Source organism: Triticum aestivum, chromosome 4B (genome assembly GCF_018294505.1).
Source record: "Triticum aestivum cultivar Chinese Spring chromosome 4B, IWGSC CS RefSeq v2.1, whole genome shotgun sequence".
Lineage (NCBI taxonomy): Eukaryota > Viridiplantae > Streptophyta > Magnoliopsida > Poales > Poaceae > Triticum > Triticum aestivum.
This window is the reverse complement of record NC_057804.1, coordinates 493,338,306-493,365,684: the sequence shown is the minus strand read 5'-3', so window position 1 is coordinate 493,365,684 and position 27,379 is coordinate 493,338,306. Positions and strand designations below refer to the sequence as shown.

At 46.5% G+C, this 27,379-nt stretch overlaps 2 protein-coding genes across 4 annotated transcripts; both read left to right on the top strand.

The window, feature by feature from the left end:
* The first annotated feature begins 3,245 nt into the window (after positions 1-3,245).
* On the top strand, positions 3,246-7,471 carry LOC123092898 (heptahelical transmembrane protein ADIPOR3). Of its 3 annotated transcripts, none has more exons than XM_044514751.1 (3): positions 3,246-4,209; positions 5,208-5,529; positions 6,642-7,471. In XM_044514751.1, exons 1-3 carry the CDS (start codon positions 3,971-3,973, stop codon positions 7,293-7,295), a joined length of 1,215 nt encoding a protein of 404 aa, XP_044370686.1. In that variant the 5' UTR covers positions 3,246-3,970; the 3' UTR covers positions 7,296-7,471. The 3 variants fall into 3 exon arrangements, with proteins under 3 accessions (XP_044370686.1, XP_044370687.1, XP_044370688.1); XM_044514752.1 differs by having other exon boundaries at positions 3,922-4,159; XM_044514753.1 differs by lacking the exon at positions 5,208-5,529 and having other exon boundaries at positions 3,953-4,209.
* A 1,035-nt stretch (positions 7,472-8,506) lies between these two features.
* LOC123092897 (lecithin-cholesterol acyltransferase-like 1) lies at positions 8,507-10,236 on the top strand. The gene is made up of 2 exons (XM_044514750.1): positions 8,507-9,024; positions 9,139-10,236. Exons 1-2 carry the CDS (start codon positions 8,657-8,659, stop codon positions 10,127-10,129), a joined length of 1,359 nt encoding a protein of 452 aa, XP_044370685.1. The 5' UTR covers positions 8,507-8,656; the 3' UTR covers positions 10,130-10,236.
* Positions 10,237-27,379: the final 17,143 nt, after the last annotated feature.

Here is a 27,379-nt window from a genome sequence, read left to right as displayed (position 1 = left end):
TAACAAAGGAAAGAGTAGTGATGCATGGAATAGTTTTTTTAGAAGAAACATACAATCTGAGTCTTACAGATGCATGGGATAGTCTTTTAGCGGGAGAAACATACATGTGATTTTTAGGGCATCTTCAACGTTGACCTGCAAAAAGGACACCACATCCGTCCGCATGTGGCCGGGGAGGGGGGCGGGGGGCAGCACACGGACACTGGTGCAGAAGACAACCATCCAAAGCTATCCGCATATGTCCGGTTGCATTTCGGAAGAAATTTAACGAAAGTCAACAAATTTGATGGATATTAAAACAAACCGGATGATATTCATTCGTACTTGAATAATTTTTAGACAAAACCAGATGCTTTTCATATAGACCGGAACAAACTAATTACATTTCGACATATTTGAACTAAATCGTACTCTAAACCTAGTCTAAATGTCCGCCAACACCCGTTTGCCCATTTCCGGCCGACCATGAGCCCTGGGAACTGAAAACTCCACCTCCGCCTCCACAGCCTACAAGCGGCTAATTGGCCAACGATTTTGAGCCCGTCAAGCTTGGCTTCAGCTGGAGCTAAAGGGCAGTGGCCTTCCTGGTGTCCGAGCACCGGTGAACTCCCATGATATACTTTTCCTCGCCGTCGCCAGCGCCCTTGGACGTGCCGGCTTCGTGGTCGTGGCGGCGAGGCGCGGGCGTGGCGGGGCTAGCAACGTCTTCCTCGTCCTCGCTCTTTCCATAGACTTCGTCGTCCGCCTCACCGATCTCCTTGAAGACCGCTTCTATCTCCGACTGATGCTGGCGGTACCACCAATGGCCGCGGCGGAATTTGTAGGCCGTGCGATAGGAGTCGACCATCGCCTTCTCCTCCGCCTGGTCCATGTCTGGCGCTCCGTGCCGGTGGCAAGTTGCTCCATCGCGCACCAAAGCTCATTGAGGAGGTGGAGGTTGTACTCCTGGCCGGCTTGAGCCCGTCGGAACAAGGCCTCCTACACGGGCATGTCGGCATGGACCGGCGAGGAGGGTGGCGTCGCCCGTCATCGGTCACATCTTCCATTGGGATGTCCGCAGCGCCGACCGCCGTCTGCCTGGCGGCCTGCAAACCGGCAGCAATGGCGGCATCTCAGTCTTTTGGTCGGACGAGAGGTTGTCCCAGATGGCTTTGGAGCTCAAGGAGGCCATGATGGTCGTGGTGCGGTGAGGAGGAGGATTGATGCGTCTATGACTGGGGTTGGAGTTTAAATAGTCGGTGCATGACAGGGCAAGCGACGAGGTGGTTAATGGCTGGTAGTAGACGAACGAACCTGTGGCGCCGGAGTAGGTTCTTCGACAACCGCGCATGTTTACTGTAGGGAGGCGGAATGATGAGTTCTCATTTGAACGTGGAGTTGCAGTGTGCACCGGGAAATAGCGTGGGCTGCATTCTCTTCCGGCGCCGCTTCAATGCCAAAGGGCCATTGAGAGGTCGCGTCGCTCTGAGCCGGCATGAATGCAAGATTGATGCTTTGGAGCGGCGCTGGCCACTTCGGGTGGGAGGGACATGGGCAAAGGAGGATTTTTTGGATGGGCCATGGCAGATAGAATCAAGCGTGACAGCGGTTCGGATGCCCGCAAAGCCCCCAATTTGTTTTCGGATTGCGGGAGAAAGTAAGTCCGGACCGGTCGACAGACCGATATAGACCCGCATTGAATGGCAAAACACGTCTAGACCATGAGGTCCGGACGGTTGTGGTCGTTTCGAGGCTCGGTGTTGAAGATGCCCTTACATACTCTTCGAGAGTTTAATAATTCATTTAAAATATTTTATCAAATTATCAAAAGATTTGAATTCTAATGATTTTGATCATGTAGTTTTTTAATGGAAGGTTTGTTTGATTTGGAAGATTAAATGTTGGCCCAAGCGCAAGAAATACTATAATCCCCTCGCAAAAATTAGAAAAAGAAATACTATAACCGGCTGACAAAACAATGTTGGGGGCTTGGGGCCTACTGACCGGCACGTAACACCCATCAGACCATCAACGTGTACCTCCACCGCTAGCTAGCTTATCCTTATCCATTCGTCTGTGTCCACCGAGAAGCATCTGCATCCATCTTCTTTCTCTCGCTCCATCTCTCTTTCTCATTCCGGTGCTTCCACCGATATTCTTAGACCAAGCAGCCAGCGGGATTAGCCGCGCTGTGAGCTGGCTGCCCAGGCGAGGTTCGTTCCCAGGTTGCCGGCGTGTGTCAATCGTGTGAGGCGGGCCCAGATGTGAAGCCTCCACACCCAAAGTTGTTGGCTTCCCCCGTTCCACCGGAGCGAGCGCGAGCATCGCCGCCGGATCTGCCAATAGTGTCACACAGGCGCAGATGTGAAGCCTCCACCAAAGTTGCTGGCGCCCCACGTTCCACCGGAGCGAGCGCCGCCGCTAGATCCCTCGTCCCTCTCCCCTCCTCTGTGTGTGTCTCTTATTTCCTTTGCTCTACTCCGATGCCCGGCCTTGTGTCGTTGCCTTGCTTTGGTCCTTACACCTGCAACGGCCGTTTGCCGCGACTGACTTGGACGTCCGACGCCGCCGGCGACGGCCTCGTGGCTCTGGTAGGCGCCAAGCCACGCCTCGGCCTCTCCTCCAGCCTCATCTCGCGCCCGCCAAGCCATGCCTGGCCCTCTCCTCCAGTCTCCTCTCGTGCCCGTGTGGATCTCGCGAGCCAGCCCCGTCCGCCTTCGGCCGATGTCAGCAAGCAGAGCTGTCGTCCGTGCGCTCAAGCTGGCTCAGACCGCTGCCTCCTTAGCTTGGCCACACCAGCCGCCCCTCTGAACTTCCCCGTCGGTCTTCGCCTCCTGCACGAGCCCCCGTCGTCCGTGCGCTCCGGCAGCTCCCCGTCGCGCCCGAGACCGCCTCGAATCTTCCTACCGAGGCCTCCGCTGCGACCAGCCTTTAACATGGGTCGACGCTGGCGGCAAGCGGCGGCGCGTGCCCGGCGGTGAAGAACGGCAGGATAAGCGTACGCGCGGTGGTGAGCCAGTCCAATAAGAGATAAGGGTCGCGTGCATAATTTCCAACAAATGCAGTGGTTTTTACGTAAAAACGAAACGTTTTCCAGAGTGCCACTTAAATAGGGAGTGCGGGTTGATTTCAAAGAAATAAAAGGACTTTTTCGCAAAAATGTCGATGACGTACGACCAGAAGCAGTAATAATCGCTTTATTATTATTAGGGGAGATTATACCGGTAGCATGGGAGGTAATTATTGACAACTTCGGGGCAAATCTTATAACATACCGCCAAAAGCACTATTTGCTTTATTATTAGGGATAGATAATCATAGATTAGGGAAAGACAGCAACCAATGGCTCAAACATGACCTCACGGGCTTTTGTTGCACTTGCACTTGCACAGTCGGCCTACGTCAAAATCGCGTAACCATTTTCCGTGAGCACGACGGGAGGTTGGCCAACACGTCCCTTGCATGCGACGACTCAAGAATCCCGCACGCTTCGTACTGCTTCCTCTTTTGGCCGGAAATCGCATGGGCACGTCGGATCCGTGAGACGGCACCGTACGTGCACGGTCCAGCCACCCACACCCTTCCTTCCATCGAATTCAAGCACGCACGCCCGAAGAGGGGAAAGCGAGAGGCAGTCGGCACGCACGCCCGAAGCTCCTTCTCGTTCATTCACAACGCACCGGGTCGCACTCGTACGTCCCCATGGCACGCCACCCAAAACGCCAAGGCGGACACGCCGACCCGGCGTGCCGTCAGAGGCTGCTCTGCTAAATCTGGGGTGGAGGGGACGCACCGAGGCGCGGCCGCCTCGCCGAGATCGACGGGCCGACGCAACCCAGGCCGAGCGAGCGAGGGAAGCGATACAACCAACCACAAGCAGCGGGCGCGTCGTCGCGTTCGCGTGCGGCGAATATTCGGACGGGGCGGCATAACACCCGGGCCGAACGGGTCGCGCTCTCTCTCCGGCGGTCTTCTCCCCGGCCCTCTGGCGATGGCGACGGCGGCGGCGGTGTGGGAGGAGGAGGCGGAGGTGGAGAGGCCGATGCTGGAGGACGAGAGGAAGGGGAAGCAGGGCAAGGGGCGGCGCTACGGCCTGGTCGACTACCGGGCGCTGCCGGCCTACATGCGGGACAACGAGTACATCCTGCGCTACTACCGCTGCGAGTGGCCGCTCCCGCAGGTGCTCCTCTCCGTCTTCTCCATCCACAACGAGACCCTCAACGTCTGGACGTGCGTACTCTTGCTCATCCCCCCATCTTATTTTTCAATCCAATTGTTTTCCTTAGGCTAGTTTTTATTATACCGTGCGGACATGTATGGAACAGCGGATTAATCCCCTAACATATTGTGTGCTTCTAGTTTGAAAATTGGAACGATGTATCTGGTGCTTTACCTGCAAATTTTTTTTTGGGTGTGCTTCTTAGTACGGTTTCTTTAGCCATGTAATTATGGCTTCATTAGCTATGTAATTATGACATGAAAAGGGAAGCTGTGTCCTGTTGATTTCCCATGTTACCATTTGATTTTTTATTCACTTAACCCTGGCTTGAAATGTGCTCAGTTCGACTTAAGTTTCAAATTAATTCCGGAGTAAGAAAAGGCCTAAACAAATTCAGCACTGAGAATGCATTGTGGCACAACTCTGAATTTTGAAGCATTTGTTGTGGCCCTTGCTTGTTCATTGCCAAGCAAGATGAGACAACAACCAACTTAATTTTTAAATTTTATCAAGACCACTGCCCACCAACTAATTAAAGAAGTCCCTTTCAATTTCAATAGGTCACACATTTAATTGAACCATGGACTTCAAATGTGTCTTTTCTAGTCTTTGTTGCTTGCCTATCTTATCAAGTAGAAAGGAAACCAAACGATTTGACCGCCATTATGTAACACTGAGTTTGGTTAACCACTAACCTCTTCTGCGAGCTATGTGCTGTAAATGGTGAAGTATGAATACTAGGAAATTAGGACTACAAACTTCTGGGTGATATTACCTTTTGTTATTTTGCCGATGTGGAGAGAATTTGGTGGTGTGTCCTTTCATACTAGGGTTCAATCCTGTCAGGACTGAACATGGTATCTCACGGTCGTTTCTACCTTAATAAAATTTCACAGGGCCCCTCCCCTGTTCGTTTTATTTATTTATTTTGCCGATATGATTTAGCAGAATTATGAATTTGCTAGATTATCTCTGATCTAATAAAGCTATTTCTTTGTGTCCACTTCAGGCACTTGATTGGATTCTTCATCTTCCTTTCTTTGACCATATACACTGCAACAAAAGTTCCAAATGTGGATCTTCATAGCCTGCAGAATTTACCTGACATACTTAGGAATGCTGATCTTCATAAGATTCAGGCAGAGCTTGCGGCATGCCTTCCTTCATTACCTCACTTTTCTGATCTACAAAAGATGAAGGATGAATTGAGAAGCTCATGGAATTCTATCGATGTGCTTCCGTCATTATCTCGTTGGCGTCTCTTGGAATTACTCTCAAATTGCTTGCCGGACAGATTTACCCATTCCAATGAAACTAATCTTTCTGTTCTTGTAAGTAGTCAACAACTTATCTAGTGCTTTTTTTACTCACTATCGCTGTGCTTTATTTAAGGGTTCAAAACTTCAGAAATGCAGTGCTAACCTCCTTACAACAGTTAATAGGAAAATCTTACGAGTTGGACTATCAAATTCAAGCTGTTTAGTTACCTAGTTTCTTCTAGCTATGTCCACTGTGAGTAATTCTGTCTGACTTCTGACTAAATTAAGACAGTTTGATGCTTGGCCAAGATTTGACTTCTAGATAGTTATCAGTTAGAATATAATCCTCGAAGTCTACTCAACATAGCCGGTCCCAAGCCCGGGTAAAGGAGGAAGTTGTGATAGGCTTGGCAAGCCAACATCAAAACTCAGCCACTCCTATGGAGATGAAACCCAAAAGAATTTCGTTGGGGATCACCAAAGAATTAGCCATGGACAGGGGTGCGTGGAAGCTTGCTATCCATGTGCCAGAACCATGAGTTGGTCGCGAGATCTTATGGGTTTCACCTCTAGCCTACCCCAACTTGTTTGGGACTAAAGGCTTTGTTGTTGTTGTTGTTGTTGTTGTGGAAGTCTAATAGTTCCCGGTAGGTTACCGGAAAAATCTGTAGCATCAAAACCAGCTTATGAGATGCAGAACCTTTGTTTAGTACTCCCTCCGTCCGAAAATACTTGTCGCAAAAATGCATAAAAATGAATGTATCTAGAACTAAAATACATCTAGATACATGCATTTCTCCGACAAGTATTTCCAGACGGAGGGAGTATGTACTTACCTCGAAGTTTATTTTAGGCGTACGTAAGGCTTTACTGTTGTTGGTACACACACAGTCTATACAGAGTACATATAACAATAATATGGTTCAATTCGATATCTTTGCACTGTTTTGGGGTCTCTTTTAAGAAAAAGGGGCATTGCAAGGGTCCGGTGAAGGGTCCGACCACTGTAGGAGCATTGCAAGGGCCTTTTTATTTATATTCCATTGAATTCATCCAATCCTCATTAACTTCTGTGCAGATCAACATTCGCATTGCATCGCTCATGTAAACCAGTCTTTTTAACCTGTGTGTTGACAACTTGTCACATAACAAGGATATAACAAGGATTGTTTTCATCTGTGCAGGAAAGCATGAAGGAGGATATTGTAACCGTAATTGCACCACACTTTATTAGGCCGATCTCTAGGTGGCCATTCTTTGCCTTCTTGGGAGGAGCCATGTTTTGCCTTCTTGCCAGCAGCACATGCCACCTTCTGTCCTGCCACTCTCGCCGCCTTGCATATATCATGCTTCGGCTTGACTATGCGGGCATTGCAGCTCTTATCGCCACTTCTTTCTACCCTCCAGTATACTACTCTTTCATGTGTCATCCTTTCTTTTGCAACCTGTACCTCAGCTTTATAACTATTCTAGGATTAGCAACTATCGCGTTCTCTCTGCTCCCGGTCTTCCAGAACCCGGAATTCCGAACTATACGAGCGTGCCTCTTCTTTGGCATGGGAGCATCAGGTGTGATCCCTGTTTTTCACAAGTTGATCCTTTTTTGGCACCAACCAGAAGCATTGATCACTACCGGATATGAAATTTTGATGGGGCTGTTCTACGGAGTTGGAGCATTGGTGTACGCGACTCGGGTGCCTGAACGCTGGATGCCTGGGAAGTTTGACATTGCTGGGCACAGCCACCAGCTCTTCCATGTCTTGGTTGTTGCTGGAGCCTACACCCACTACCATGCAGGGCTGTTGTACCTCAAGTGGAGAGATCAGCAGGGCTGCTAAAAGTTGTTCTATTGTTACAGGGTGTGGATAGATTTATTTGGTTATATGGTTGTGTGTCAATGATCAATAGAGGACCTGTTGAATCTGGGTAAAGAATTTACTGATCCGTGTAAAGTGTATACTAGGTACAATAAACAAGTAAAATTAAGGAGATTATATATCTTTTTTTACCGGCAGGCGATTATATTCAGCAACCTTCATGAAAGGTTGATACTTATGTTATTGTCTTGGTGATGGAATCTGGGTAGCAATTGATTGCAGTTGCTGTTCACAGCAGTGCACATCAGCTACGACCCACGAGACAATTCTTTTGCGGAAGAAGCATCGCCAAGCGTCTGAATTGATGTAATTTGACAGGCTGAGATCGATGGCACCGGCTGAATTGTTCTCCTTTTTTGGTACTAATAATACTAGTAAGGTACACGTGCATTGCACGCATGACATTCTGGTGGTTTGTGCATTATGCTTCTACATGTGGAGTTTTCTGGATTCTATCATGTGGCAAAATTTAGTGGAATGTAAGGTTAGGCAAGTTTGATTAACTTAGGTGAGTGTTTGGTTTAAGTCACACCTTAGGCAAGCCACACTAAGGCCCCACATGACATACGCACAAAAAATGTGGCAAGATTCCCTTAGGCTTGCCAACTTGTGGCTCTCATTTTGAAGAACTAATAACTTTTCCTAAGCTTAGTTGTGGCAAAGTTAGTCATGAATTAAGGGCTGTTTGGTTCCTAGCCACACCTTGCCACACTTTGCCACACCTAATCTTAGGCAAGTTTGACCAAATTAGGTAGGTGTTTGGTTCAACTAAGGCAAGTGTGGCATTTTGAAGTACTAATAACTTTGCCTAAGCTTAGTTGTGGCAAAGTTAGTCATGAATTAAGGGCTGTTTGGTTCCTAGCCACACCTTGCCACACTTTGCCACACCTAACCTTAGGCAAGTTTGGCCAAGTTAGGTAGATGTTTGGTTCTAGCCACACCTAAAGCAAGGATTTGTTTTTATGAGCAGTGAGCCCCACATGTCATAGACATAAAAAGTGTGGCAAGATTCCCTTAGGCAAGCTAAAGTGTGGCTAACAATTTGAGCAACTCAACTAAGGCAAGTGTGGCAAAACTCATGTGGAATCCAAACAACCCCTAAATTCAACCATGGAGTCTTCTAGATTATACATGTGGCAGAATCTAGTGGATGATATCCAACGACCAGTAGTGCTCGGATTTGCCATTTTTATACCATCGGATTGGCTTCATCCAACGAGCAGCATTCAAAGTTTTTCACAACTATATAGGGGGTATAGAATACAGCACCGCCCCTGTTGTTGGTGGCTCATGCCTCTGCTCTGTCGCAAAATATCGCTCACATGGATCTTTCTAGGCTCGTCGCCGTGGCCGTGCTCCTCGGCGCCTTGCGGCCGCTCCGGAGCTACTGCGCCGGCGACGTCAAGAGCCTGCACCCGGTCGTGCTCGTGCCGGGGTACGGCTCCAACCTGCTCGAGGCGCAGCTGACGGCGGCGTACGACCCGCCGGCGCCCGGCTGCGGCGCGCGTAAGGGGAAGGGGTGGTTCCGGCTGTGGCCGATCAACCAGACGGCGATGCAGGACCCCCGCCAGGTCCCGTGCTTCGTGGACCAGATGAGCCTCGTCTACGACGCCGTCGCCGACGACTACGGCAACGTCGCCGGCGTCGTGACCCGGGTCCCGTTCTTCGGCTCCACGCGCGGCTTAATTGGGTGAGCCTGACCTCCCAACCACTCGATCGTTTCAGTCTCTGCTTTCCTCGTCGTCCACAAGTCTGAATGTGTGATACAGTGTTTTGGTGACGATCTGGCTTGCTGGACTGACAGGTGGGACCCGCTGCTGCGGGAGCTGGAGGCCGCGGGCTACCGCGACGGCGAGAGCCTCTTCGCCGTGCCGTACGACTTCCGCTACTCCGTCGCGCCGCGCGGCCACCCGTCCGCGGAGGGCGCCTGCAACTTCGACGAGTTCACGCGCCTCGTCGAAAGGGCGAGCTCGCTCAACCAGGGACGTCCGGTCGTCGTCGTCGCGCACAGCTTCGGCTGCGCGCTCGCGTACCAGTTCCTCCTCGGCCGCCCGCTCGCCTGGCGCCGGCGCTTCGTCAAGCGCGTCGTCCTCGTCGCCTCCGCGCTCGGCGGCTTCTCGGAGGGGATGAACGACCTGGCCGCCGGCACGGACTACGGCCTGCCGAACGTCGCGCGGCCGTCGAGGGTCCGGCTGGCGCGGAGCCAGCAGAGCGCGCTCTGGCGCCTGCCCACGCCGACGGTGTTCGGGGACCGGCCGCTGGTGGTGACCAAGAACGTGACGTACACTGCACACAATATTGCTGAGTTCTTCGAGGCCGTCGGCTTCCCGGAAGGGGTCCGGCCGTACGTGACGCGGGTGCTGCCAGCATGGGAGGCGCTCCCGGCGCCGATGGTGCCGGTGACCAGCGTCATCGGGGTCGGCGTCAGCACGCCGGAGACGTTCGTGTACGGGGAAGACGGCTTCACGGGGAACCCGGAGGTGGTGTACGGCGACGGCGATGGCGACATAAACATGGTGAGTCTGGTGGCCATCGAGAAGGAGTGGTCTAGCGTGGAAGGCCAGGTTCTGAAGGTGGTCAGGTTGCCTGGTTTTCGTCACGATGGCTTCTTCAACGTTTGTTTCGCTCTGAAAAAAGTGGTTGCTGAAATACTCGAGGCTGGTGGAACTATAGAACTCCATCAGAAGATTGGCCGAGTGCAGATCGATGCAGGTTCCGTCAGGACGGAAGATAGACGTATAGTGCACGAAGGCCTTTATAATGCTTTGAGTAATGCGTTTTTAGAGGTGCTCTGAGTTTGAGTAACGTTAATAATGAGAAGTAAGATAATTTGAAAACGAACCAGGATCATGATTTCATAGACCTCGGATAAAACTTTCAAATGATAAGTGTCACACGTATAGCACGAAGCACACCAGTCTTGGCGTTTTGTACAACTAAAGTTGCCATTCGAAAAAAAGAACAAACCTAAAAAATAAACGGAAGTATGGAAGTTGCCATCCTCGCATGACTAAACTTGACATAAAAAGCGTTTGAAGCTGCCATATGTTCGTGCCACACTTGTGGCATTTATCAGGATCCTAGGACGTGACTATCACGCTGACATTTAATCCATGAGAGAAGAGCTAACAAACTGTTTAGTTCGCTACGAGACTCCCCTGTTTTTGGCCCCAAAACTACTCCTGACTCTCCCAATAAATATAGAATAATAAAAAAGGCATAAAAATGCACCGGACCAATAAAAACACACCTGAAAATGAAAATATATGTTGCAGCTGCTAGGCGCCATCCGGATGCATCCAGCGGAAAAACATTCGCCTAGTCAGCCATTGGATGCATGCAATTGTGGTCGTCTGTTCGTGCTCCCACACCAACGACCCAGTCATCGTCTTCCATATCGGAGCACGGGCCTCCACAAGCAGCTCACACAACATGATAGCATCCCGACGGCACCAGATCGGAGCACCGCCAGAGTGTCGCCGCTTGGTTTGCAGCAACGGCCTAGCAGCACGGCGGCACCGTCGCAGCACCACCCCGCAGCACGGCGTCGCCATCGCAACATTGTCCGAGTAGCCGAGTCGCCGTCCAAGCACCGCCTCGCAGCACGGCCTCACTGTTGCAACATCACCGGAGCAGCTCGAGCCGCCGTCGCAGCAGTTGAGCCATCGTCGCAGCATTGGTTCACAGCGCGGCAGCGGCGTCCCAGCATCGCCGGAGCATCCCCGAGCCGTCGTCGCAGCACGGCGTCACCGTCGCAACATCGTCGGAGCAGCTCGAGCCGCCACCATAGCATCGTCGGAGCAGCGAGCCGCCGTCGCAGCATGGCATCGTCAGAGCAACTCGAGCCACCGTCACAGCACTTGAGTCACCGTCGGAGCACTGGTTCGCGGCACGCCGGTGCCGCCACAGCATCACCGGAGCAACTGCAAGCTGCCGTCGCAGCACGGCGTCACCGGAGCAGCCCCAACATCATTGGGTTGCCTCCCCAAGAAGCGCTATTGTTTTACGCCCTTAACTAGGTGTAATGCATTGCTTCAAGTATTGTCATCTTCGAAATTAATTCCATAGGCAGCTCTAATAATATATTCATGCGATGGTTTAGTTGTCTTCCTTGAGAAGTGTTCCGTCCCTTTCTTTAATGGAAACTGGAACCTTATATTTGCCTCTTTCATGTTAATAATAGCGCCTATGGTTCGTAGGAAAGGCATACCAAGTATTATAGGACAAGACAAATTGCATTCAATATTAACCCCATTCCGTAGTAAATCCATGTTCTCGTTTTTAAACTCGAGAAGAAACCATGTTATGTTGTTGCCCTTATAGATGTTAACATTGATGTCTGGTAACAAAATTCATAATGCGTTGGGCTCTCATAAATGACCGACTACCAAATCAAACCCCGAGGATCGTTACAATTTCAAGCACATCAAGTTGCTTAAATATGTCCAATGTTTTAGTCATTACCTTTGCACATTATCTCTCAACAAATTACAACGTGCCAAAAAGGAAAAAAAATAACGTAAGAACACATTCGATCATCAACTCGGAGTGTGTGAAATTGCTTTGATTCTCATCGCCAGTTCCATATGGGTGCTGCTGATCGTGTCAGCGGCTGACCAGTGGGCTCTGCCGCCCTGCAACGCCGCCTGCCTGCGCGCCTCGCCGAACCACGATGCGCAGACCACCGAGCTCCCCGTCAGGTCGAGGAGAAGGTGAAACAAAGGCTATGATCACCAAAGCAATGAAAACCAAGGCTTACGAAGACCAAAATTCTGATACCACTTGTAGGATTGAAAGTATATCTAGAGGGGGGGGGGGTGATTAGACTACTGAACAAAATAAAACCTAACATTTTACCAATTTTAGTTGTAGGTAGATTTTAGCAATTATGACAAGTCAAGTAACACCCTACACATGCAAGTCTAAGAGTATAGCAGCAAAATGTAAGACATAGCACACATAAGTAAAGGGAAGGGTTTGGAGAAGGCAAACACAATGGGGACACAAAGTTTTTTGGCGTGGTTCCGATAGTTGGTGCTACTATACGTCTACGTTCATGGAGACTTCAACCCACAAAGGGTAACAGTTGCGCGAGTCAATGGAGGGCTCCACCCACGAAGGATCCACGAAGAAGCAACCTTATCTATCCCATCATAGCCATCGCCCATAAAGGACTTGCCTCACTCAGGTAGATCTTCATGAAGTAGGCGATCTCCTTGCCCTTACAAACTTCTAGGTTCAATTCCACATCATGTCGGAGGCTCCCAAGCGACACCTAACCAATCTAGGAGACACCACTCTCCAAAAGATAATAGATGGTGTGTTGATGATGAACTCCTTGCTCTTGTGCTTCAAATGATGGTCTCTTCAACACTCAACTCTCTCACAAAGATTTGGCTATGGTGGAAGAAGAATTTGAGTGGAAAGCAACTTGGGGAAGGCTAGAAATCAAGGTTCAAATGGTAGGAATGAAATATCTTGATCTCAACATATGAGTAGGTGGTTCTCTCTTAGAAAATGAATGGTGGAAGTGTAAACACGTTCTGATGGCACTTCTATAGGAGGAAGGGGTGGAGGGGTATATATAGCCTCCAGACAAAATCCAACTGTTACATATTTTTGACCCAACTCGATGGCAACCATCAGAAATCTCGGTGGCACCGACCTGTGTAAAAACATGAACGTTAGGAATCTCGGTGGGACCGACGGGAATAACTCATAGGAGCCAATGTGCAAGGGCTTAGGGAAAACCTCGTCTCGGTGGCACCGATTGCATCATCTCGATGGGAGCAAAGTGAAGCAATAAGGCAACACAGAGTTGGCAAGCCATCTCGGTGGTACCGATTGCAATTTTCGGTGGGACCGAAAAAATTGCAACAAGCAACGGAGATCTGGTAAGGCCATCTCAGTGGGACCGGGATGCATATCGATTGATCCAATTTGTTAGGGTTTGGCAGTGGCCAAGTCCAGATGAACTCGGTGGCACTAGGTAGGAAATATCGATGGGGCTGAGTTGGAATGTAGGGTTTAGACATATTTGGATGGATAAAGTGGTTGGGAATTTTGGAGCAATATCACCAAGCACTTGAGCAAATAGATCATTAAGCAACACCTTATCCCCTTTTAATAGTATTGGCTTTCTTATAGACTCAATGTGCACTTCGTCTCTTAACCAAAAATTTAGAGTCCTGAGCTTTTGCCAATCCATTTCCTTAGTGAAAGTGCAACTAATCCCTGGGTGGTTTGGTAATTCATAACAACATATAGCTCATTGAACTAATATCCATTCAAGATGAATATTTCAGGAAGTTCAATTTATGGCATGGCATGGACTAGAAATGTGGACCTCCCAAAATGCTAAGGACTCATACCGGCAAAAGCTAAACACTCTTCATTTTTGTTTTAGTGATCCAAGATCACATTGAGTCCATAGGAAAGCCAATACTATTACAAGGGGATGAGGTGTTTCTTAATGGTTTGCTTGCTCAGATGCTTATGCCCGGATGGCCTTCGCCCGCGTGAATATGCAATGGGCGAAGATGAAGGCCACCGAAGTGGCGACAACAGGGCCGCCGAAGGGAAAAGATCACTGGAAGCCAGAGATATATTTTGTAGAGGTCCTAGAAGGGGCCCAAATAGTAGAGGTCCAGTGTTCGAAGGATGTTGTGTTTGAGTAAATGTATTCGGGTGGAAGATACTCTGTTATGAATCTGCGCTATAATTGCGCCCTTTGTGTTAATTTTATCCTCTTGTGTGGCCGTTTATTATTTATATTTCTGACGGTTGCCAGTCGTTGGCTACTGCCCCCTTGTAAATATTACATGGGTGTTCGTAAACGCATAGACGCACTTTATCCAACGTCTTGGTCCATAGAGGATGCATCCGCGAGGTGAACTAGGCAATTAGACTATGCGGCTTTAGTACCTTCACTTGGCCATAGCAGTCCATTGGTGGGGTTGAATATTAACCCCAGTTGCATTGAGTGGCAATCCGGATAATGGTGCCTTTGCAACGCGGCTGGTCGAGTCCCAGCCCCTCGTGTGACACGGCAAGAATCGCTAGCAATCTATAGTATAACACTAAGTCATCGGATCGCTGACCAGCTCTTGCTTATCACGACGGTTAGTTTTCGGCTTTCTCTACCGAGGTACTTGACCGGACGAGCCAGAAATACAATCGCAGTAGTTCTCCCTTTACTACTTTAGTCGAACTAGCGGAATGTAAGGTGGTAATCACAGGAGCCGGGTAACCCAACTATAGACCAAAGACATGATTCGGAACCGATGCATATAATGCAATATCCGGGACGCCGAAGAGTTCCCCATAGGTGTTCGGACTTTAGGATGTGCAAGGCCGAATATAGCCCCCGGGGCAAAGACCGGGCTAAAGCACGTATGTCAATCAGAAGTAAGGAGGGAGAACATTAAGTACCGAACAAAAGGTGGTGGTTATTTGCTTCTTTTATATCCTTATATAGACATGTTTAGACATATGATGCCATGAATAATGAGGTCATTTTACATGCCAAAAAATTTGCATAAGGGAAAGGTTTACACAGGGCCTAAAAGTAGTGGTTTGAAGATCCCTACAGTACCCTGCCGCACGTGTGCACCGTTTCTCCTTAGTAGTGGATCCTTTTAGAGGAAGATTAGATGGTCGTCTGTATAGAAGAGACAAAGGGACCAATGAGGGACCCTCGTGCCATCATGCGACTTTGAGGTTTTCGAAAGAACCTGCAGTGAAAGAGAAAGGAAAAAAAGAAGGGTATGTGAGGTCCGAATAGGGTCAAATCGTACTATGGACCTTTCCTGTAGTGTGCCTCCGGTGTTGCCCAAGGTACTTTAAGTGCGTAGTTATGTACGCGTGATACATATACCGCAGCCTCATAGGGCAGTCAACGGAGGTAGAATTTCTTTTCAAGGTCCGCGTCCGCCGAGTGTGCAGACCGGACTTTTTTAACAATGTCATTGGTCTTGATGGCTGATGAACTGTTCGGCCTGATGAGGCGGTCATATACCTCGGCTGCTAGGGCCGCGGTGTGCTCTTCGGTTCAGAGGGAGCGCTTCATGTTTCCATTGACTATAATGACGCCCCGCGGTCCGGGCATTTTAAGCTTCAAATAAGCATAGTGCGGGACCGCATTGAAACGGGCAAAAGCGGTTCGTTCGAGCAGTACATGATAGCCACTGCAGAAAGGGACGATATCGAAGATTAGTTCTTCACTACAAAAGTTGTCCGGAGAGCCGAATACCACTTCCAGTGTTAATGAGCCCGTACAACAGGCCTCCACACCTGGTATCACTCCTTTAAAGGTAGTGTTGCTTGGCTTGATTCTTGATGGGTCGATACCCATTTTGCGGACAGTATCTTAATAGATCAAATTAAGGCTATTGCCGCCGTCCATAAGGACTCTAGTGAGATGATATCCGTTGATGATAGGATCGAGTACCAGGATGGTCGAACCCCCGTGACGGATACTGGTTGGGTGATCCCTGCGATCAAAAGTGATCGGACAAGCTGACCATGGATTGAACTTTGGGGCGACAGGCTCTACGGCGTAGACGTCCCTTAATGCGCGCTTGCGCTCCCTTTTGGGTATGTGAGTGACATAGATCATGTTCACCGTTTTTCCTTCGGGGGAAAACTGCTCCTGATCCCCGGTGCTTGGAGGTCCCTTCCCCTTGTGTTCGGTATTTAGCTTACCGGTCTATTTGAAAACCCAACAATTTTTATTGGTGTGGTGAGCAGGCTTGTCAGGGGTACACTGAATCTGACAGGGCCTCTCGAGGATTTTGTCCAAGTTGGATGTACCATCCCTGTTGCCTTTTAAAGGCTTCTTCCGCTGACCGGATTTAGAACCACTGAATCCGGTATTGACTGTCGTGTCTTCGGTGTCGTCGTTGTTATTCCGGTGTTTGTTTTTGTTGCGGTGTGGCCTACCATTGTCGTCCCTGGCCTTGGAGGTGCCGGGGTCGCTGGAACTGTTGCTTCTACGAGCTAGCCAGCTATCTTCGCATGCGCAAAAGCGGGTCATAAGTATTGTCAGGGCTGCCATGGTTTTCGGCTTTTCCTGCCCGAGGTGTCGGGTGAGCCATTCATCACGGACGATGTGTTTAAAGGCTGCTCAGGCTTAGGCATCTGGACAGTCCATGATTTGGTTCTTTTAGTGAGGAACCGGTTCCAAAGTTTGTGGGCTGACTCTCTGGGTTGCTGGATTATGTGATTGAGGTCGTCGACATTCGGAGGCCAGACATAAGTGCCCCGAAAGTTGTCTAGGAAAGCATCTCCTAAATCTTCCCAGCTCCCTATGGAGCTCTCTGGGAGGCTATTCAACTAGTGTCGTGTTGGTCCCTTCAACTTCAAGGAGAGATATTTGATGGCGTGGAGGTCATCTCCGTGAGCCATATGAATGTGGAGAAGAAAATCCTCAATCTAGACGGCAGGGCCTGTTGTTCCATCGTATTGTTCGATGTTTACGGGTTTAAACCCTTCCGGAAATTGGTGTTGCATTACTTCATCAGTAAAGCACATAGGGTGTGCGACACCTCTATACCTGGCTACATCGCGACGTAGTTCGGATGACATCTGTGTTTGGTGCTGACGTCGAACTTGATGATGTTGATCGCGCCAGGTTTGGTGGCCGTCATCTCGTGCTGGGGCACGTCCTTTGGATGCATAGATCAATCTGGTCCGACCGGCTTTATTGGCCAGGTCCTGACGTAGGTCATAAGTGTAATCTGGCGCCGCTGTCTCCCTGCCTCTATGGCGAGGTCGTGCGGGCTGGTGTTCGGCGTGATGGGTCGGTTTGTCCCATCCATGTGGTGGTCGGTATGGTTGATCAGCATAGTTGTACTTCGACGGAATTTGCTCGAGGGCTTCATCGTCGAACTGTGGCAGCAGCCAGCACTTGGGGTAACTCTTTACTAGTCGCTCAAGGCCGTACTCTTTGGCGACTAGGACCTTAGTCCACCTATCGTTGAGTGTGTCCTGTTCAGCTTGAAGTTGTTGCTGTTTCTTTTTCAGGGTCCGTGCAGTGGCGATGAGTTGTTGCTTGAAGCGTTCTTGTTCAAGGGGTTCCTCTGGGACGATAAAATATTCATCACCGAGGCTCACATCCTCTTCAGAGATAGGTAAGTAATTGCTATCCTTCAAGTCCTCTTGATTAGCGCGCTCAGGGCTGTACTGACCCTCCTTCCTCTCATCTTGTTCGGATGTGGGCTTGACGAGTGGTCTTCGGTGTTGTCCGGGGTTTCATTATCTCCGGTATCGGTAGTGCTATCCTTTGCCCAACGCGATCGTGAGGGGCGCCGCTGACGCTGTCACTTTGGTGGTTCGTTGACGGGCTTGTCCTCGCCTGGATCTTGAATGCCATTGTCATCCTTTTCTCAAGAGTGTCCACCATGTATACATTGTAGGTAGAAGTGGCCGTCCAATGCCCTATAGTAGGCGGGTTTTGGCTTTGCTCGACGTCGACATCATCGTCCATGCCATCGATGTCTTTGGAGGCGTAGTCTAGCATGTCGGTTAAATCCTCGACAGTGGCTATTAAGTGGGTGGTGGGTGGGGTGAAAAATTCCCTACCCGAGTCCCCAGCATATGTTGGGTGTAGTTCGGAGGTGAAGCTTCCTTAATGGCGAGAGGTTGCATTAAGCCCAGTGCTTCGTCTAAAAGCGAAAGCTGGATGGGAGTCAGCGGATCTGCGGGGCCAGACACTTGATTGAGTCCGGGTGGTGCGGACCTTAGCGATTCAGAGTTATCCTCCAGACGCAAGTCCGACTCTCCGATGACTGGAAGGGTCCCGTCTAATTCCGAGGTTACCAACGGTGCAATCGCATCTCGGTCTCCGGTTGAGAGTTCCATGGTAGGAGAGAGTCCGGCGGGGTTGATCCTCCCGTCGTCGGAAAACGTGATTTGCCCCAGATCTAAGTCTGAGGTAGGCATGAGCATTGGCACCTGAACGGGATCTGACAGCGGATCCAAAGGGCCCTCTTTATGAGGGTGGGGAGCAGCAGTTGGGGCCGCGAATCCCTCGAAGATTAGATCCCCTCAGACATCAGCGACATAGTTCAAGTTCCTGAACCTGATCTGGTGACCAGGGGTGTAGTTGTCGACCTGCTCGAGGCGACCGGTCGTGTCAGCACGTAGCATGAAGCCGCCGAACACAAAGACCTGTCCGGGGAGAAAAGTCTCCCTGGACACAGTATCATTGTTGATGAAGAGGCATGCCATCAATTCTTCTGTTGACAACACAATGGAGCTCTCAATGAAATCATCAATTTCGGTGTCAAAACCGGTAGATATCAGGTAGGGGGGGGGCAAGCTGTATGTCTGAGGATCAATGGTAACAATGGACAAAGGGACACAATGTTTACCCAGGTTCGAGCCCTCTTAAAGGAGGTAAAACCCTATGTCCTGCTTGATTGTATTCGATGAGTATAGGGGTTACAAGACTTGATCTACCTCAAAATCGTAATGGCTAAATGCTACCTCTTGAGCACCGCGTTGGTTTTCCCTTGAAGAGGAAAGGGTGATGCAACAAAGTAGCGTAAGTATTTCCCTCAGTTTTGAGAACAAGGTATCAATCCAGTAGGAAGCTCCTCAAAAGTCCCGCGTACCTACACAAACAAACAAGAATCTCGCAACCAACACGATTAAGGGGTTGTCAATCCCTTCACGGTAACTTGCAAAAGTGAGATCTGATAGAGATAATACGATAAGATAAATATTTTTGGTATTTTTATGATATAGATTGGAAAGTAAAGATGCAAATAAAAGTAGATGGGAAACTTGTATGATAAAAGATAGACCTGGGGGCCATAGGTTTCACTAGTGGCTTCTCTCAAGATAGCATAAATATTACGGTGGGTGAACAAATTACTGTCGAGCAATTGATAGAAAAGTGCATAGTTATGAGATTATCTAGGCATGATCATGTATATAGGCATCACATCCACAACAAGTAGATCGAAAGAATTCTGCATCTACTACTATTACTCCACACATCGACCGACTCCTGCCTGCATCTAGAGTATTAAGTTCATAAGAACAGAGTAACGCATTAAGCAAGATGACATGATGTAGAGGGATAAACTCATGCAATATTATATAAACCCCATCTTTTTATCCTTGATGGCAACAATACAATACGTGCCTTGCTGCCCCTGCTGTCATTGGGAAAGGACACCGCAAGATTGAACCCAAAGCTAAGCACTTCTCCCATTGCAAGAAAGATCAATCTAGTAAGCCAAACCAAACTGATAATTCGAAGAGACTTGCAAAGATAACCAATAACACATAAAAGAATTCAGAGGAGATTCAATTATTTCTCATAGATAAACTTGATCATAAACCCACAATTCATCAGATCTCGACAAACACACGGCAAAAAGAGTTACATCGAATAGATCTCTAAGAAGATCGAGGAGAACTTTGTATTGAGAATCAAAGAGAGAGAAGAATCCATCTCGCTAATAACTATGGACCCGAAGGTCTGTGGTAAACTACTCACGACTCATCGGAGAGGCCTTGGAGATGATGTAGAGGCCCTCCGTGGTCGATTCCCCCTCCGGCGGAGCACCGACGAAGGCTCCAAGATGGGATCTCGCGGATACAAAAGGTTGCGGCAGTGGATATAGTTTTTCGTGGTGCTCCTGGATGATTTCGGGGTATGTAGATATATATAGGCGAAGGAGGTAGGTCAGGGGAGCCACGAGGGGCCCACGAGGGTGGGGGGCGCGCCGGGCACCCTCGTGGCCGCCTCGGTTACTTCTTGACGTCCACTCCAAGTCTCTTGGATTGCGTTTGTTCCAAAAAGATCGCTCCCGAAGGTTTCATTCCGTTTGGACTCCGTTTGATATTCCTTTTCTTCGAAACACTGAAATAGGCACAAAAAAACAATAATTCGGGCTGGGCCTCTGTTTAGTAGGTTAGTCCCAAAAATGATATAAAAGTGTAAAGTAAAGCCCATAAACATCCAAAACGGGTAATATAATAGCATGGATGAATAAAAAATTATGTATACATTGGAGACATATCAAGCATCCCCAAGTTTAGTTCCTGCTCGTCCTCGAGTAGGTAAATGATAAAAACAGAATTTTTTGATGTGGAATGCTACCTAGCATAATTCTCAATGTTATCTCTTTATTGTGGCATGATTGTTTAGATCCAAATGATTCAAGATAAAAGTCCATAAAACATAAAAATAGTAATACTTCAAGCATACTAACAAGCAATCATGTCTTATCAAAATAGCATAGCCAAAGAAAGCTCATCCCTACAAAATCATATAGTTAGGCCATGCTTCATTTTCATTACATAAAATACTCCCATCATGCACAACCCCGGTTCAGCCAAGCAATTGGTTCATACTTTTTAACACGCTTCAGCTTTTTCAACTCTTACACAATACATGAGCGCAAGCCATGGACATAGCACTATATGTGGCATAGGCTGGTGGTTGTGAAGACAAAAAGGGAGAAGATAGTCTCACATCAACTAGGCGTATCAACGGGCTATGGAGATGCCCATTAATAGATATCAATGTGAGTGAGTAGGGATTGTCATGCAACGGATGCACTAGAGCTATAAATATATGAAAGGTCAACAAAAGAAACTAAGTGGGTGTGCATCCAACTTGCTTGCTCACAAAGACCTAGGGCATTTTGAGGAAGCCCATCATTGGAATATACAAGCCAAGTTCTATAATGAAAAATTCCCACTAGTATATGAAAGTGACAACATAGGAGACTCTCTAGTAGGAAGATCATGGTGCTACTTTGATGCACAAGTGTGGAAAAGAGATAGTAGCATTGTCCCTTCTCTCTTTTCTCTCATTTTTCTTTTTCTTTTTTTTTCTTTTTTTCTTTTTTTTTCTTTTTTTTATTTGGTGGTCTTCTTTGGCCTCTCTTTTTTGTATGGGCTTCTTTGGCCTCTTTTATTTTTATAAAGTCCGAAGTCTCATCCCGACTCTCGGGGGAATCATAGTCTTCATCATCTTTTACTCACTTGGGACAATGCTCTAATAATGAAGATCATCACACTTTTATCGATTTACAACTCAAGAATTACAACTCAATACTTAGAACAAAAATATGACTCTACGTGAATGCCTCCGGCGGTGTACCGGGATATGCAATGAATCAAGAGTGACATGTATGAAAAATTATGAAGGTGGCCTTGCCACAAATACGATGTCAACTACATGACCATGCAAAGAGAAATATGACAATGATGGGGCGTGTCATAATAAACGGAACGGTGGAAAGTTGCATGGCAATATATCTCGGAATGGCTATGGAAATGCCATAATAGGTAGGTATGGTGGCTATTTTGGGGAAGGTAAATAATGGGTACATGATACCGGCAAAATTTGTGCGGCATAATAAAGGCTAGCAATGGTGGAAGGGTGAGAGTGCATATAATCCATGGACTCAAATTAGTCATAAAGAACTCATATACTTATTGAAAAAGTCTACTTGCCCTCGAAGCAAAGTACTACTATGCATGCTCCTAGGGGAAGGGTTGGTAGGAGTTAACCATCGCGCGATCCCGACCTCCACTCATAAGGAAGACAATTAAAAGAGCATCCCATGCAACAAATTTGTCACACAACTTTTACCATACGTGCATGCCACGGGACTTGCCAACTCCAACACAAGTATTTGTCAATTTCATAATTACCCAACTAGCATGACTCTAACATTACCACCTTTATATCTCAAAACAGTTATCAAGCATCAAATTGATCATAGTGTTTAATGCACTTCTATGATAGTTTTTATTATACCCAACTTGGATGCTCATCATTCTAGGACCAAATTTATAACCATAGCAAATACCATGTTGTTCTAAAGGACTATCAAGATGATATAAGTGAATCATGAGAGATCAAGAATTTCTACAAAATAAAGCCACTGTCGTGCTCTAAAAGATATAAGTGAAGCACCAGAGCAATTCTTGTCTAGCTCAAAAGATATAAGTGAAGCACATAGAGTATTATAACAAATTCCAAATCATGTGTGTCTCTCTCAAAAGGTGTGTACAGCAAGGATGATTGTGGTAAACTAAAAAGTAAAGACTCATATCACACAAGACGCTCCAAGCAAAACACATATCATGTGGCGAATAAAAATGTAGCTCCAAGTAAAGTTACTGATAGACGAAGACGAAAGAGGGGATGCCTTCCGGGGCATCCCCAAACTTAGGCTTTTGTTTGTCCTTAAATATCTTGGGGTGCCATGGTCATCCCCAAGCTTAGGCTCTTGCCACTCCTTATTCCATAGTCCATCAAATCTTTACCCAAAACTTGAAACCTTCACAACACAAAACTCAACAGTAAATCTCATAAGCTCCGTTAGTGCAAGAAAGAAAAACCACCACATAAGGTACTGTAATGAACTCATTCTTTATTTATATTGGTGCTAAACCTACTGTATTCCAACTTCTCTTTGGTTCATACCCCCCGATACTAGCCATAGATGCATCAAAATAAGCAAACAACACACGAAAAACAGAATCTGTCAAAAACAGAACAGTCTGTAGCAATCTATAACTTTCGAATACTTCTGGAACTCTAAAAATCCTACCAAAATAGGAAGTCCTGGGAAATTTGCCTATTGATATACTACAAAAAGGATCAACGCAAAAAGCTCGTTTCTGTCATTTATTAAAATTATTCTCGTGCGCGCAAAAGTTTCTGTTTTTCAGCAGAATCAAATTAACTATCACCGTAGGTTATCCTATAGGTTCTACTTGGCACAAACACTAATTAAAAAATAAAACCACATCTAAATAGAAGCTAGATGAATTATTTATTGAATAACATCAAGGAAAAATATTGGGTTGTCTCCCAACAAGCGCTTTTCTTTAAAGCCTTTTTAGCTAGGCATTGAGATTTCAATGGTGCTCACATGAAAGACAAGAATTTAACATAAAGAGAGCATCATAAAACATGTGACAAACACACTTAAGTCTAACATACTTCCTATGCATAGGTTTTTTATAATCAAACAAATTATCAAGGCAAGCAAAAACTGGCATATGCAAGGAAGAAGACGATAGCAATCTCAACACGAAGAGATGTAATTTAGTAACATGAAAATTTCTACAACCATATTTTCCTCTCTCATAATAATTACATGTAGGATCATAAGCAAATTCAACAAAATAGCTATCACATAACATATTCTCAACACGATCCACATGCATGCAAAGTTGACACCCTTCCAAAATAGTGGGATTAACATTAACTAAAGTCATGACCTCTCCAAACCCACTTTTATCAAAAATATCATAAGATTGAACATACTCCAAATATGTGGGACCTAAAGTTGACACTCTTCCAAACCCACTTTCAATATTATTGGAAACACTATTATCAATCTCATATTCATCATGGGGCTTAAATAATTTTTTATAAGAAGAATCACCCCAATCATGATCATTGCAACAAGTAGTAGACATAGCAAAACTAGCATCCCCAAGCATAGGGTTTTGCATATTATTAGCACAATTGACATCAAGAGAATTTATAGTAAAATCATTACAATCATGCTTTTTATTCAAGGAGTTATCGTGAATCTCTTCATAAATTTCTTCATCATAATTTTTAGATTCATGAATTTCAAGCAAAGCTTCATAAAGACAATCTAGTGCACAAAACTCACTAGCAATTGGTTCATCATAATTGGAATCTCTTAAAAAGATTAGCAAGCGGATGAGGATCCATAGATCTTAGGTTCTTTGTTTAGCAATAAATAAACAACTATTCCAACCAAACGAGCAAACGAGCCAAGTAAGATATTAAAGCAAATGAAAAGACGAACAGAAGAAGGGCGAATAAAACAACAAGGGTGAAGTGCGGGAGAGGAAAATGAGAGGCAAATGGCAAATAATGTAATGTGAGGGAGATGAGTTTGTGATGTGTACTTGGTATGTCTTGACTTGTGATAAGACCTCCCAGGCAACGGGGCCAGAAATCCTTCTTGCTACCTCTTGAGCACTGCCTTGGTTTTCCCTTGAAGAGGAAAGGGTGATGTAGCAAAGTAGCGTAAGTATTTCCCTCAGTTTTGAGAACCAAGGTATCAATCCAGTAGGAGGCTCCTCAAAAGTCCCTCATACCTACACAAACAAACAAGAACCTCGCAACCAACGTGGTAAAGGGGTTGTCAATCCCTTCATGGTAACTTGCGAAAGTGAGATCTGATAGAGATAACAAGATAAGATAAATATTTTTGGTATTTTTATGATATAGATTGGAAAGTAAAGATGCAAATAAAAGTAGATGGGAAACTTGTATGATAAAAGATAGACCCGGGGGCCATAGGTTTCACTAATGGCTTCTCTCAAGATAGCATAAATATTACGGTGGGTGAACAAATTACTGTCGATCAATTGATAGAAAAGTGCATAGTTATGAGATTATCTAGGCATGATCATGTATATAGGCATCACGTCCACAACAAGTAGATCGAAACAATTCTGCATCTACTACTATTACTCCACACATCGACCGACTCCTGCCTGCATCTAGAGTAATAAGTTCATAAGAACAGAGTAACGCATTAAGCAAGATGACATGATGTAGAGGGATAAACTCGTGCAATATGATATAAACCCCATCTTTTTATCCTCGATGGCAACAATACAATACGTGCCTTGCTGCCCCTGCTATCACTGGGAAAGGACACCGCAAGATTGAACCCAAAGCTAAGCACTTCTCCCATTGCAAGAAAGATCAATCTAGTAGGCCAAACCAAAGTGATAATTTGAAGAGACTTGCAAAGATAACCAATCACACATAAAATAATTCAGCGAAGATTCAATTATTTCTCATAGATAAACTTGATCATAAACCCACAATTCATCGGATCTCGACAAACACACCACAAAAAGAGTTACATCGAATAGATCTTCAATTATTTTGCCTTGATTTTCATAGCTTTGGTGATCATAGCCTTGGTTTCACAACCTAGGATAGTATGGTGTCTAGCAAGGGAAATTACCACCGTAGAGGTCCTTACTTTGATGGTACTAATTTTGCTAGTTGGAAGCATAAGATGAAAATGAATATTCTTGGACATAACCTCACCGTTTGGGCTGTTGTGTGTATTGGCTTGTATGGTGATTTCTTCGTGGATGGAAAAGAACCGGATCGCGAAGCGACAATGGAAGTAATGAAGATGTTGCAATACAATGCCCAAGCTTGCGACATTCCTTCAATGGATTGTGCCCAGGAGAATCCAAGTTGTATGTGCTTCAAATTCAACTTGACAAGTTCAAGATGAAGGATGGTAAAGGAGTCGCCGAAATGTACTCTATGCTTGCTCTTGAAGGAAATATGCCCTAGAGGCAATAATAAAGTTGTTAATTTTTGAAAGTGCGTTACATCGACTAGAGGGGGGGGGGGTGAATAGGCGATTTTACAAATTCGTCACTAAGGAGTTTCAGGGTGAGGAAATTCCTAAGTTACGAACAACAAGAAGCAGAATAAGTACTCAGGTATAAGCATAACAGAGCAACGACATAGTCATCATGATGAAATGAAAGACGAACACAGAGTACAGAAAGTGTAAACACAGGATAGGCAGGATGAAGACAATGTGACTGAAGAAATAGGATTGAGGAAATAGAGAAAGTCTTCAGTCAAAGTTTTCAAACAGTAATGATCAGGTTCATCAACACACGAATGAGGAAATGAAAGAGTTGAGGAAATAGAACCAGTCGGCTTGATGAAGACAATGATTTGGTAGACCAGTTCCAACTGCTGTGACAATTGTATGTCTGGTTGGAGCGACCAAGTATTTAAACTCGAGGACACACAGTCTCCAACACACAGTCCTCACCGTATTCTCCTTGAGCTAAGATCACACAGACCTCGCCCAACACTCGAGGTAAGTCAGATGACTTCCAAACCTTCACAGACTCGGTCACTCGACAATCCACAATTCCTCTTGGATGCTTAGACCATGACGCCTAACCGTCTGGAGGATACACAATCCTCAAAGGTAACAAGCGTCGATTCCACACAGGAACAATCTCTTCAGTGATGCTCAATCACTTTGGGTTTGTAGGTTTGGGTTTGGGATTTGGGTTTTCCTCACTTGATGATTTTCGCTCAAAGTCCTCGGAGGATGGGATGCTCCCAATTAACAAGTGTCAATTTCTCTTGGAGCAGCCAACCAGCTAGTGGTTGTAGGGGGCGGCTATTGCCTAGGGAGCATCCCGACATGATAAGACATAAATGCCCTTCAATGATATGACCGTTAGGTGGCAGGATATTTTGGACAGCTGGCGCATGGCAGAGCAACGGTCAGATTTGAGGTTCGAATTCCTTAGGGCTATCATGTTCCTCACTGTGTAGGCAATCCGCACTGGCGAATTCCTAACTCCTCAGTCAGAATAAATTCCTCAGAGACCAGAAGATCTTCGTCTCTGTCACTAAAGAAATTGACTAAACTGATATGAGATTTCCAATGGCTTCACTCGAAAGGATTGGGTAGGTGTAGGATTTGAGATGAGCATCACTTGGAAATCAGTTTCCTTAGTATTACCTCGACCCCTTTAACAGTATGGTGTTTCCTATGACTCAAGAAAGAGAAAATGAAACTACGAAAACAAAAGTCTTCATGCTTCATAATCCTCGCATGAATATCCAAGTCTTCAAGGTAACACCAAATTCATCACTTTGAAAGTCTTCAGCCGAAGACATTCATTTTTAGGGGTCGAATTTCACTATAAATATCAAACTCCTCATCAACTTATAGAGCTTGTGTACACTCACAAACATATTAGTCCCTTAACCTATAAGTCTTCAATACACCAAAATCACTAAGGGGAACTAGATGCACTTACAAAGTCCCCCTTTTTGGTGATTGATGACAATATAGGTTAAGTTTTCAACGGGGATAAACATATGAAATGAAGGTGCTCAATATTGAGGAATTTGATTGCAAGATATAGAAGAACTCTCCCTGAAGGTGTGCATAGTGAGGAATTTGCTTTTGAAGCAATGCACATTTGAAGAGTAGAATCATGGGGATCTCCCC